The sequence below is a fragment of the Catharus ustulatus genome, chromosome 2, assembly GCF_009819885.2.
Source record: "Catharus ustulatus isolate bCatUst1 chromosome 2, bCatUst1.pri.v2, whole genome shotgun sequence".
In the NCBI taxonomy this organism is placed as follows: Eukaryota; Metazoa; Chordata; class Aves; order Passeriformes; family Turdidae; genus Catharus; species Catharus ustulatus.
In genome coordinates this window covers 20,354,905-20,369,215 of record NC_046222.1, presented here as the reverse complement: position 1 = coordinate 20,369,215, position 14,311 = coordinate 20,354,905, and the positions used below count along the sequence as shown (strand labels likewise).

The 14,311-nt window shown below is 36.4% G+C and overlaps 1 protein-coding gene across 4 annotated transcripts in view; it reads right to left on the bottom strand.

Annotated features, from left to right (window-relative positions):
- The window catches only part of LOC116992134 (ABI family member 3 binding protein), a 141,056-nt gene that overhangs the window by 57,816 nt on the left and 68,929 nt on the right, over nt 1-14,311 (bottom strand). For 2 of the 4 annotated variants that reach the window (XM_033051398.2, XM_033051399.2), the window contains 11 exons: nt 13,658-13,723; nt 13,063-13,137; nt 7,620-7,679; nt 7,204-7,269; nt 6,195-6,269; nt 5,071-5,145; nt 4,049-4,123; nt 3,136-3,213; nt 2,521-2,595; nt 1,373-1,438; nt 56-136 (listed from right to left, as the gene is read on the bottom strand). In XM_033051398.2, coding sequence (XP_032907289.1) covers nt 56-136; nt 1,373-1,438; nt 2,521-2,595; nt 3,136-3,213; nt 4,049-4,123; nt 5,071-5,145; nt 6,195-6,269; nt 7,204-7,269; nt 7,620-7,679; nt 13,063-13,137; nt 13,658-13,723 — 792 coding nt within the window. The remainder of the gene's footprint in view (nt 1-55; nt 137-1,372; nt 1,439-2,520; nt 2,596-3,135; nt 3,214-4,048; nt 4,124-5,070; nt 5,146-6,194; nt 6,270-7,203; nt 7,270-7,619; nt 7,680-13,062; nt 13,138-13,657; nt 13,724-14,311) is intronic. The other 2 variants (XM_033051400.2, XM_033051401.2) reach the window with 2 other exon arrangements.

Below are 14,311 nucleotides of genomic sequence, written 5' to 3'. Positions count from 1 at the left end.
AATGTGCTACTTAAACAATACACTATAACAAATGGTTTCTATGGAAATTAGTTACCAGGTTTAGTTCGTGGCTTTTGGGGTCTGGCAGATGGTCTAGGTTTAGATGCAGAAGTAGTGAGTTTTGCTTCTTTAGGAGCTGAAAGAAATATACTGGATTATAAGTTTATGTTTCCACTGTATCACAGAAGAAAAAAAAATCAAATGAGGCAATGAATGGCTACTGGGAACAAAAGCAAATGGTAGAATCAGATATGCCAAGAAGGCTTCTCAAAAATCTTCCTAAGAATTCACTACTCTAGCAAAATCCATTTGCTCTTCACTGTAAAAGTGAGTAATTGCATTTAAATACGCAATTGAAGCTTGCAATCACTTCCAAATGTTCCTCTCATTCAGTTAGCAAATTCATTTTTGTAAGATACCTATCAGATAAAACAATAATTTTTTTTATCTTTTTGAATTTCAGGTCAGTTTTAAGCCATAAGAAGACATATATAGACAAAATATACAGAAATGTCCTTGGTTTTTGGCACAGTAAAGAAATTACTGGCAAACAGCTGGAAGAACATGGAATCAATTAAAAAAGAAAATGGAACTGCTTCATAACTGCAGTCATTGAATTCTGCTAATAGAAGTAGCTAACATACGTAGAATAATATAAACAGAATAGCAGTATAATTTAAATAGTAAAATTAAGAACAATGAGTCCTAGAAATCCTTTTCCCACCAAACATGCACAGGTTGAAACCGTAATTAGCTAATCTACCTGTTGGTCTGACTTCAGATAAAGCGCAAACTCAGTTTCAGGCAGAGGTAACTAACTTTGTACATTTTTAAAAAGCAGTGCTATGAGACTGCTTTCCAATAAAATGTTTCATAGCAATTGACACAGTAGAAAAATGTTTGACAGTCTACAAAAACAGCAGAGAGGAATGAGCCATGAAGTGACTGAGAGGTGTTTTTCAAGCCAAAATGACATTCAGAAGGATTCATAAAACAGTGGTATTAACAAGTTGACCACAGGAATCCTTCACTGAGAGTTCTGGGATTAACATCCAAAATACTATCTTTACACCTGGCATTTCAATTGTTTTTCCAATGAGTTTTCTGGATAGAGTGTTGGTATAGAAAAGCTCTCAGCAAAATGGAAGACAAAAATTTTTACTGTACCATGGAACTAGTAAAACTGCATGGAAAAAAATGGTTTCTTTTTCTCCTAAATTTAGAAAAACATTTCTGAATGTTAATCTCCTAACTTTCATCTTCTTTCATCATGGATTAAATACAGTGAAAGCTATGAGACAAAGCAACAGATTACAAACTGTGGATTGGACTGCAAAGAAGAGTGACTAACAGCTGCAGAAACATGTATTACCTAGGGTTGCTTTTGGTTTTTCAACAGTCTGAGAAGTTTTAGGCGCCAAAAGTGGTGGTTTAGGGGCTAGAAAAGAAAAATTCAAGTGTAATCAAACCGATCAGTAGATGTATCAACACGAAGCCAAAAGTGTTGTCATTCCAATAGTTCAGGGGAGTTGTTTTCTAAACAATCTAGATAAGCCTTACTCTTGTGTGTAACACTCTACATTCCTTTTAGATTTGTTCCCTATGAAATTGCACACTGAATGGTTGTGTCAGACAGGTTGCTTCTAAGGCTCCTTCCCCATATTTATGTTCTCAGGACTTTTTCAATCCTGTGTTTGATTCAATCAGAGAATAAATTTCTGTTATGGGAGAATACTGAGAAAGGAGATATGAGGAAGAAAAGAATGTAGTCTGCAATGAACACCAGAGAATCTATAAGGAAGGAAACTTCTAAAGGCCAAAGTTTTGGTGAAAATCCTTAATCGGTACTTGCAGTTAATTATAAGGGATGCATAAGACAATAAAGGCAGCTCCCGTTTTTTACTGCTCTGTCTGTTCATAAGACATAAGAACAGAAACATTTTAGGTCTCAAATAATCCATAGCATAATTTTTAATGGTCCAGTACCTGGATTATTTAAGGAGGCAAATTGATTTCCCTTAATTCCAAATCCAAAGAAAATTAGTAGAGGTCTGTTTTTTTTGATCAAAAAGTAGAAAATACATGACACAATGACTATGCTCCTATGGTATTAGCAAAGATGTCGTCTTTACCATAGTATGTCTGTGTGAAAATGGGAGATGGGAAGTGGCAAAGGAGATTATAAAATCTTTAATAAAAAGATTATAAAATATTTATTGCTTATAGGAATGATATCAAAACATCCTTGTGCCACCCAGAAATTGTTTTCCGTTCCAGTCCTTTAAAAAGCTTACACCACTAGAGAACTGGTTTATATTTTTATCACTGGACCCAAATGCATAAAACTGATGACCTTAACTCTAATAAGTTAATGAGAGTTAATGATCAATTTGAGAATGATATGTTAATCAGGATGCTCATGTATTGCAAAGCTCCTGTCCTTTTTAGGAAGTTTTGCTTAGATATTTTTAGAGAACCTATCTCTGCATACCAACTCATGAAAATGATGTGCACAATTACCAGGTTTCACATGTTGTACTTCTGGGGTAGCAGATGGTTTCGGTTTAGAAGGAATAAGTGGTATTTCTTTTGGAGCTGAAAGAAAGAGCTCAGTTTGCAATGAAAAATTGTTTAACAAGCATTTCCCACAACAAACAGCACATGTCACAAGTTTGTATTGAAGACAACTTAGTATGGAATGTAAAAGCCAGCTGATGAAATCAGATTTTGAAGTGTGGAATGGAGATGGTACTGAAATGCTGTGCATTGATCAGAAACAAGATTCTGTGAGTCCAAAACAATTAAAATTTACATTTTGAAAGTTTTACATACCAGAGACAATCAGCACATGCGTGTGCATTGGGAGTAAAAGAGACAAAACACTAATAAAAGGCTGATGGTGTTTTATCATGCAAGAGACAAGTTTTACTTCTCTGAGACACTAAATCCACCCAGAACCTTGCTCGTACACAGGTATGTCAAGAACAATCAATATAATGACGATGGAAGGACAAGACTCTCTAACCAGGAAAAAGAATGATAATGGATGTGAAATTATATGGGAAAGAAATGCATTCATATGGGATGGAGTGCTCAAAACAAACATAGTTTTTCACTGGGTGAAAACAACATTACCTAATGTTACCCTTGGCCATTGAAAAGGACGGGAAGTTTTAGGTGTGAAAGATTCCAAAATGGATTCACTTGTTGCTGCTGGAAGAAATGATGACAGTCATAAGAGAGCAAAGAGCTAATGGAAGAAACTCTTCCCTCATGAGAAAAATAAATTTGTTTTAACAAGAACAACAAATATTTCACTAATGCTTGGACATTTATCAGTTTAGTATGCATTAGGGAGAAATTCAGAACTGCACAAAACTTCAGTGACTACAAATCAGCGCATCTGCAATGTGCAAAAATTCTGGATATTTATTTCCTCCTGCCTTCATTGCAACTGGTCTGGACCTCAACCACTGCCAAGTAAGATTTTAAATAGAGATTTTGAACATTTTGAGTTTTGGTTCAATACTTAAGGGAGATGGTACTGTGTACAATGTAGATATTTAATGAAGAGGACATGTTGAACAACCAATTAGTCACACATTAAATAATAGAATTTGGAATAGAAATCTGACAACAGATCCAGCTGTGGTTTCAGTCCAAAACTACTGCGTGTCTGTGACTGTTAACCAATTTCATGCTGTTAAGGATGCACTGATATTAATATTTTTAGTGATGTTGCAACAATAAGATGTAATCTACAGTTCACATCACAGTGTTTTCATCAGAACTGCTCTACAAATACTGTTTTCTCAATTATCTATATGACATATTTTTCAACATACTGAATCCTGTGACTGAGTTGCCACATGCATTGTAACTGTGAGAAAACAACAAGTTCAACCACTAGCAGCAACATAAATTCGAATTCAGCTCTTAGGGGCTAATCCAAATGTGCACCGAAAATAACCACAGTGTATTAATTTCAGTTGAGTTTTAGAGAATGGCTTGAGCTACTGAATGAAGAACGAGGTAGAGATTATTGTACCTGGTCCAGCTTCTGCTATTTCAGGCTTACTAGGTGCCACAGGACTTGAAAGAACAGGCTGAACACCACTGAAAACTATAAAAAAACCACATCATGTTATCTATGATTATTAATTCTACACACAGCTTTTTTTGGTCATAGAAAAACGAACCAAACCACATGATATGTTATAGCAGACCTAACTTGCATTTCACCATAAGCACACCTTGCCTCAGGAATGGAGTAGTGCTGGTTTAGAGTGTGAGCTGAAGGTAGTGCTTAATGCGAGAACTAAAACTAAATTGTCAGCCAACCAAAGCTAATATTGCTTTGGATCCCATGGTCCACATAGCTTAAAGCAACCCAGAAAATACAAAGATAAAAACTTCTAATACCACAATTGCAAAGATAAAGCACTCAATCTCCACTCGCCCCCCCAAACTATAAAAACTAAAAAGCACTGCAAATTAATTTCCATAAAAAAAGCACCTGCCTTAATTCTCTTCAGTGCTTTGTTTTTGTATTTTTAAATGAATTTTGAATGTCATATAATCATTTCACACATGAAAAACAAAGGTAAAGTTAAAAAAAAATATCACTAAACAGCAAAAAAAATAGCAAGAAAGGAGCTTCCTATGCTAGCAAGACAATATTTGGTATAAAAATATGTGTTCTAACTTAGCATATAACAATTATGCTTGTAAGAAAACAACAAGTAATTTTGGAATCCTTATTAAGATTTAGTCAGTAGTAGTATTAAACCTAGTTTACTAGTATTAAACCAGGTTTGCTTCATGTAAGTATATCTCAAAATAGCCCTAAGAAGCTTCTTGAGAAATGAATATGAGATCCGGCATGCTACCAGGTGAGTTTCTTAGCAGAAAGCACAAGTTGTCATGTAAAAAAGAATGCTTTCAATGATCATGACTCACACAGAAGACAACATGGAAAATTATCAAAATATCTAGAATGAATAAAATTTCAAAAATGGCTGCCCAAATAGCACAGGGGGTTTAACTGAATAGCTAATGCATTACTATTACCCTCAGTTGTTGTTAGCACATGAGGTGTTCTGGAAAGTGGAGGCATAGATTTTTCCAGGTCAGCTGTACTTGTAACTGTGGAAAAATGTAAATATCCCTGAGACAGATTTATATTTATGCAGACATAGCAAGGGGGCAAAAATCAGAAAAAGAAATTTTGCTTTACACTGCTTTGTAAGACGCCAACACCACTACATCAGAGTTTCATAATTTCCCAACTTTAAAAGAAAGTAACAAAACTTCGAAGTTTTGAAGAAGTCACGTGCACCTAACAGACACATCCTGACAAGAATTGCTGTCCCCCTAAAAGTAGATTCACCAACAAGAGTCAATTGATGCCCATGTAGAATGAAGAAACCTGAGTTTTTGACTTCACCTGCACCCATAGAAAAAGATCTAGGTACTTCAAATGCATGCAAATATTAATTTGTACAACCAGGTATTTCTGTTGCCAAAGCTTTGCATGTTTCAATATAGCAAAAGCCACTATTTTGACTTAAAGGTTTTAACATAATGCAATTTGTCATTTGTGGTATTTTATCTAATTGACATAATATAAATTAACACAACCTCCATGATATATTGAAGACACAGACTAAGGCAGAAAATCTAAATGCAACTGTAGAAATATTCACTGCCAGGTTTAGGATAATTTTCTTTCTTATCTCTTGCACATTTGTACCTTTGCATTAAATACAAATATCTTCTTGAATACCTATGACCCCAGCAATAAAATTTTCAAGGTGTGATAGCAACAAAATCTGAAAGAAAGACTTATGAACAGAGAAAACTGCACAATAATATGTATGATACAGCTAACAGAAAATCCCCTGTGGTGAAATGCCCCAATCAAGAACATATCTTTATAACTGATAATGAATCCATCCAGCTATTGGTCCTAATCTATTCAGCAGCTTAAAACCACACAAAAAAAATTAATTCCAAATTTGAATTTGATCCCATATCACACACAAAGTATTACCATGCAATTTTAGAGCCTATCACACAATGTAAACAAAATTCTGCTTCAGACACCAAGCAATCAGAGCAAACAGCCTGTAATTGTAACATCCCTAATGCAAAACCAAATACTAAGCAATGGAAGTATCTTAAATACAATTTACCAGTCTCTGTTTTTGATATTTCTGCAGATGCAGAAGTTTGGGACAGGAAACTAATATCATTAGAGTCCAGTGAAGCTGGAAAAAGAAAAATAAAACCAAAACAAAACATTTTTTGGTATCACCTGAACATATAGACTGAACAGGTTTCAAGACATTATTGAGCACCTAGGGATTTGGGAAAGTAACACATCTCAAATGGACAGACATGCCATGGCTTTCCTAATGCAAATGTGTGAAAATGCAATGATGATGAAAATTATGAAGAAGCTGCTAGGAGAAAGATGACAAAGAGATCACATTACAAGAGAAGTGGAATTGCCATAGCCAATGCCTGAACTAGATATGTTTGCATGGTCCCATTTATATCAACACTGAAAGTTCATACCAATATAGGCCCAAGAGAAGTAACAGGCTGGCTACAAGCACAACAATATCTCTTGGGACAATTCCCACCAGAATTGCAAGAAATACTATTACTGCCAGAAGCAAATGCTGTCTCAAACACCAAAGAAACATGCTATGATTCACCAAAAGCCCAAATGAAGTTTTGGTGTTAAAACCCTAACATGGCTTCAAAAGCATCAGCAGAGTAGAGCATTCCCACTTCCAGGTGATGGTAATGGAAAGGTGTGTCCTCTTGTGCCAGCCCAGATGGATTTGACTCTTAGGAGCACTGTCATGTTTGAGTGCATCAGAGAAAGCAAGATCCATCACCCAAACACAAAGAAGCAGGGGAATGGAGCTGAAGGCCAGGTGCAACAACATGGTCTCTGCAGAATGTCACATGCTTCCTGCAGAAAATGCTCATCAGCCATGGAAAAAGCGGGGGCTCAAACAACAGAATTACAGAACCAGTGTGGCGAGTGCTTTCGCAAGCCAAGTTGCACCAACAAGTCTTCATCCTCTCCGTGGAAGATGACAAGGATGCCAGGTGCTTTGGGGTGGGAGGTGTGTGATGGAACGTGAAAGAGATGGGAGACAATGGGAAAAGAAAGCTGTTGCTAGTTACCCATCACGGTTTGTTGAGTTGCCAGGGAGGAAGGAGTGGTGGACTTCGGCCTTGGTCTTCGGGTAGCTAAGATCAAACAGAGAAACCACCTTCAGCTCCTCACACGGGCTGCTATCACACAGGTCACATCAAGACACAGCTATTAAGAAGGGCCAGGCTGCCATGTCACAGCTCCACTCCCCGTGGTGGCCCAATGCTGCCTTTCAACTGGCATTGGCAGCCAAGGCATGAGAGGAAACCTAGAAATGGCTCCCCAGAACATGTACAGGTAGAACAAATTTTAGTAAGGAGCCATAAGGGTCCAGGCACATCAGTGACCCTGTCTTTGGGACAGCAGCACATCTGAACAGGCTCATCAGTGCACAGAAGAGCACTGCCAAAATAAGCAGTGAAGGAGGCAATCGCTGGCTATTTACCCTTCCTTGTGGTTTCCCGTGAAGCAGACGAGGTCGATTCCAGCTCTGGTCTCTTGGTTGCTACAGCCAGACACAGAAATGATCTTGAGAGATCCACTCAGCCTTGCCACAGCAGTACAAGCAGCACCAACTCACAGCCCCACACATGTTTGTATTTAGGGCCACACATGCCCTTCCTGGCAGAACCCTGTGACTCAAATCCACAGTCAAATGTCCTTCCATGGTTGCAACCAACCCAATACTCCCTGAGCTTCAGTAGCCAAATGGCTCTACATCAGCAGGAAAATGCCAAAATATCCAATTCACAAACAACTCTTTGCACTTCCTTGACAGATGCAAAACCAACAGGAAATGCAGACAGAGCACAAGCCAAGACTCATCTTAGAATTCAAAATTCAGGATAACAAGTGCTGGGTATGTCTCCAATGCAAGCAGCTGCAAATACTAATTACTAATTTTCCAGCAAGCAGAAATGTACTGCATATCATGCTATCAATATTCAGTTATAACTCTAACCTTTTTTAAAAGTTCAGTAATTTTTGCAAATAAGTATTTTCTTACGGCTTTCACTGTTATTGCTTTTACATAAAATATATAAGCTCTCATCATTGCAATTTCCTGGGAAATATCTTTCCCATTCTTCCTTACAGTTAGTCTCTAAGCCAATGATTAACATGCCTGTTCATCGTTTGAACTTTAGTTCTCTTTCAAAAATGTGGATGCTAACACATCCACATCAGTAAAAAGACACAAAATTATGTTTCTGCCATACTGGGATATTTAATTCTAGAAAGAATTTTCAAAATAACAACTGCACATAGAGCCACACAGGAATTCTGTGATGAATTCTTTTCATCACTGGTCCCTTCCAAACTGACTTTTCAAGTGATGGAAAAAAGGATACGTTCAAGCATCATAATAATGTCATTAGTACGGCACTAAAATGCATTAACAAACCACAGAATTTGCTCAAAGCAGGTGAAAATTATGCCAAATGATGGCAAGGAAAAAGAAAAAAATTAAATTTTTTTTCCCCTCGACTGTTCCTTGGTTTGCAAGGTAAGGAAAAGCAGATTTCAGCTTTAGTCTCTGAGTGATTAAGATTAAACCAGAAAAACGCCTTCAGAAATAGAGATGAACTTTTTTCTTATAGCTGTGACAGTACAGAAATGTGTGAATAAAGTCCATATTACACTCAGCTTTTTCACATAACTATTGGCATTCATTAAAAGGTTATTCCACTCCAAAATCAGGGGGCTTTGATGAGATAATGTAGTATACAGACAGTTAATTTTTTGGTGAACTAAGCCTATAGAGCAGAAAATTAGAAAGAGTAAATGAGATGCCTAATAATTAAGTATCTCATCATTTACATAAATGACTGACCACCTTGCTGAAATGTTTGGCATTGCTGCTATCAGTAAAATAATTGAAATGTTTGGACTAAATTTTGAAACAGAGCTCTTCTTATCTAAGTATTGTGAAATGATAGAAATTAGGATGGAATCACTGTTTATCCACCTCTATCCTCATGGTTTTCAGGAAAGGAAAAGATGTGGGCTCCAGAACTGATCTCAGGAGAGCTAAGATTAGAGATGGAAACTATCTTAAGATGGTTTGACAGTCTCTCTATGCATATGAAAGCATTACTTTAATCACAGTCAAATCAGTCAATATTTAAATTGCAGTTTCTCATGTATACACTTTCTACCAAATAAATCCTACATCAATACATAGTCACTTGATTTTACCACAAACCCCCAGCCCCCAGATAAACACTACTCCTATTGCACAATAGTGGCAGTCATGATGCTCCAGCGTTGCAAAATAAATGACACATTCCAAAATCCTTTTTCAGGCATCAAATATTTTCCAACCATAAATTGAAAACTAGTTAATGAATATATAGTCAGAATTTTTGTTTGCATCAAAATACTGTCCACCTTGTATTTAATCTGAAAAACTATTAACTAGCTTGGATGATTGTATACTTCACTACAATTACAAATATGAACTTTGGGTCTAAACGAATGTATGCCTGGAGGGGGGAAAAAAAAAAAAAAAGAGAGAGAGAAACAATAGATTCTCTACTGAAAAATGTAAAAAGGTGAACTTAATAAGGATTTCCATCAAGAGTTGGGCAACTGGTAGGAGAAAACCAAATGATTTCTTAACCAAAATCTGTAAGAATCTCTAATAGAATAGTTTGATTAATTTACAAATTATCATTCTGAACAGGTATGAAGTACTTTGAACAGATAGAATCTCATATCGACATTGGAAGACAAGGATAAGCCACAAGATGAGTCACATTTACTGTACAGTAATTAGCGAACAGATATGGAAATGACCACAATGAATGCAAAGATCATAATAAAAATCCCTCTCTTGTCTAAGAATGTATTCATGAAAAAGAAAAACGTTTTCCATAAAAGCATAGAGCAAATTCCTAACCAAACAGATGATACTCAAACATTTTTTCTCAGAAAATGGAATCAAAGTCTGGAAACTGTCATCACTCTTGCAAGAACACACTACAGAAACAGCAGAAAAGCACAGATCTGATGGACCAACAAAGAGAACATCTCAAACATGGAGTTCTTGTTCTGAAAGAATTCTGTTAGACTCCTCCACTATTAGCAAATAAAATCTTTCAAAAACACATCAAAAGTTTGTAGGGTAGATTGACAGAGAGGTGGATTCAAAGAGTTTCAGAAATTTCATCTGACTACACACTTCTCTGTGGCACAGGGCTACTTACTGTCCTCTCCATTTTTATTTTGTTTGCTGAAAAATGGGAATAACAACAGTTTCACAAATACGCTTTCTGAATGTCTTCTCCTTGCTCCTGGTTTAAAGAAGTGTTCAACATAACTGTTAAGATGGCAAATATGAAAAGAAGCACCTAATTGTTAGTGTACAGGAGGATACTATAGAACATTTATAAAAATCTACAGAGGTCTGCAGTAGAAGACAAGGTTCAGAGTATACCAAGAGAAAAAAAGGAGAGTTCCTGTGTTCAGCATTAAATTTGTCCTATAGAGGAAGAAAACAGGAAAGAAATTGGTTTGATCAGTTAGAAAACATGCAGAAAGCTGACAAACCTGTATCTCCCTAAATAATTTTTTCCCTAGATATATCTAGACAATCAAGTCTCAAGCTATTTTAAAAAACCCTAACCCTGAACTTGGGTTTGCAATGCTCACTGTGCTACCTTTAATCTCCCTAAAAGGATTTTTGTCATAGTTGGAGAGGCCTCCTTAATGAGAAATATATTTGAATACTCTATGCAACTTCGGGATTCACAATCTGAACAATCATTAAGTTGTTTTAAAACCATAACTGAACAAGAACAATATTTACAGAAGATAAATCCACAAAGAGAATTTCCTGCACATATCACTCTCTGCCCCCAACATTGCAACATAACAAGACGATGTCTAAAATACCAATAACCACAGAAATACACTTTAGTAACGAAAAAAAAGTAAATAGAAAATAAAAAGGGGTATGACTTGAAGTAATGCAGCAGCTATCTGTATCACAATACAGTAGAGAAATTAAAGTTTGGTTACAAGCCTCACAATATCTCATGATAAAGTTCTGTTTCATTAGGTAATACATAATTGGTCAGTGGCAATCATGGGTAATATCACCAATTAGTACTGTAAAAGTGAACTCAGAATTTAGAAAGAAGATAATAATCCAGTATCTAAAACATCATAGATATTGCCTTAAACAAAAATAGTGTCCAATGCAGAATTTTTATCCTGCAGTTGTTCTTATCCCCAAAGTAAAGGAAACCAACATTTCACCAAAAGCACCCTGGGAACTCTTCTGATAATTCAAGAACACTCAGTTTGCAGGAAATGTCAATACCAGACTGAGCTGATGGTATTTCCGCGACTCCAGATGCTTTCGATGGGAATTGTGAAACTGTCTGCATTTCATTAAGAGTTGCACAGAAAATCTGGATTTAAAGTGCTGAGGAATCTGACTGTTGTTGGGATAGCAATCACACAAGCTGTGTTGTTCAAGATGATGTCACTGCAAACATAAGCAAGATACTGGCCACTTCAAAGCCCTTTTTGTACTATGTGAATAAAGAGAAAGACATGCAGCCCAGTATGGAGACAAGCAGATCCAGTATCTGATGCTAGCAGAGCTCCTAAGAATCTTCTTCTACACTTTAAATTGTAGTTTAAATGGTACCAACAGAAAGAAGAAATTGATAAAAGTTGGTGAAAAAGATCAGTCTCTTTGCACTTTGTACAAAAAATGCTTTCTAGCTGCTAATCAAGAAGTGACAGATACAAAACGGTCCTTTAACAGGCTGGCCATTTAGACTTAGAAGAAACTGTGTTCACAACAGAAAAAAGGTAGCAAGTGGCAATGAGATCAAAGTTAAACCTAAACTACTTTTTGTTGCAAGGGAATTTTGGTAATAACTTGAAATAGAATTTGGAGGAAATTGTCATTATTGAATGGAAATCAAAGATTTCTTCCTGCAGGGACACTAAATGAAACAGAGCACGGATAAAACTGCATTTGTTCAGTGTCCCATTTTTTAAGGTATTGGTAAGTTAGTTTATTTTATGAACTAAGGAAGTAGAAGAAGTCTAAAGGATAAATGTTGACAATGAAGAACACGAAAACTGTATAGATTATTACATATTATTAGGTGTAATTAATTTAAATGTCAATAAAATGCTGTCAATCCACCGGTTCAATTTCACTGGGGTCTGGTCTAAGAGGTTTCAAGGGTGTTTGGAAGCATCAGATCTACCATGGAAGTGTCTGGTGAAGAGCAATTTGTTGCAAATGTTTTCTTTAACTACAATGCTGTGTCTTTTATTTATAAAGTTGTACTCAAGCAATACAGCAATACATGTGACAATGCACATTTTTATTTCTATTAGCCTCATGCCTATGCAGACTCCCTTTCTCACAGCAAAATGTCTAACTTAATTACTGCTTTAGATATATTCAAATTAAAGTATTTAAGGGTTTATTCTCCACCATTTTGAACCCTAAATGTTCATTGCTATTGTTCCTGCTATTTCTATGGAACTTATTCAACAGTTTAAACTTGGAATGGTTTATTTCAGGGATTTAAATAAAACCTATATTACCTTTCACTCTACCCCTCTGCAGTATTGCAACTTAAAAAGAGAGCTCTACTTCATGTAATAAGAGATGTCTATTAATACCAAACACAGGAATTCAGACTTGCAAATATACCAGGAATACAGGCCAAAACTAGAAGAGAATATTTACTATTTCATGCAAAATTTCCTAAATTAGTCTGGTATTTGAGAGAGCAACTTAATTACGACAGTTCTGAAGTTATTTTGAGTCATATTAAACTTAACTAATATTATGCCATTTTTAAAATTAAAATCTGAGGTAATTGCTATTAAAAACCACACTTTTCAAGTATTACCAGGTAAAGCAGATGGCATTTCTTGGATGCCAGATGTTTCGGGTCTTGAAGAAATGTGCTGATTTTCATCAAAAGCTGAAAAAAAATCTGGAGTTAAAATTAGAACTGGCTTCAGATCCATAGTATTTGGCCAGTAGCTGTTGGGCAGCTCAAAACAGCATTGATGTGAGATCAAGCAAGGTGACAGCAGCTGCAAAGGTAACTGAGAAATCAGGTGTTACATGAACACTGAAGCTGATTTGAAATGAAGGAGGGTCAATTCCAGTAGCTCATGTGAGGCAATCTTCTTCTCACTGGCTTCTTTTTTAAAGTACTTATTCTTTGAAAGAAAACTGCAGCTACCAGGAGAAACCTAGAGGCAACATAAGCTAGCGGCAGGTCTATTTGTGGATTGTTATTCAGTCACTCTGGGGAATTATTTTCCAGCTTAGCTTGCACAGAAATGGCTGAGTTGAGCAGGGGTGGAGTGTGGGGAGAAAGCCCAGCATCAAAGCAGTCTTCGAAGCAACGTGCCTGAACGAGCCTTGGCACTCTGCACAGCTGCTGGAAGGGATGGAAAGCAATGGAAAAGCTAATGGAATTACAAACTATTTACCCATCATGCTCACTCTGGTTTCCATGGTGGGACGAGAAGTGATTTTCAGGCCTGATCCCCAGGTAGCTAAGATCAAATATGAAAATAATCTTGAAACAGTAAGTGAAATCAGCCTTTAGATAAGGTGTTCTTCACCCCCTAGCAGGTCTAAGGGACATACACTTATTTTAGTCTTCTTGTATACACCCTTCAATTCATATTCACAGTAGCCTACTTCATTTTTGTCTCATGGGGAAATTTTTTTTTGGATGCATAGCATCTAATTTTAGGCATTAGCTACTAGGCCAGCTGTATGCATCTGATTTTAAAATTCTATCCCATAGCAACTGCTGACAGCAAACCCCTTCTCCCCTACACTTTAGTTTGGATGTGCCAGACAAGTCTTTTAAATAAGGAGTTACAAATGCCCGATATTATTTTGGTACAACGTGCACACAATTTTCACACAAGTGGTATCAAAACATTTTCCTACAAATTCATATTTTGGCCAAGAATCAGATTTTCTGTGCAACTGCCATAAAGCTACTCTGAGACAAGCAGGATTGCTGAAAAAGGCCATCCTTTACCAGAAATGGGCTTAAAACTATTTGTATGTTTTTCTGACAATACAGTAATAAAAATACAAACGAAAAAAAACCAAATCAGATTCTGTCA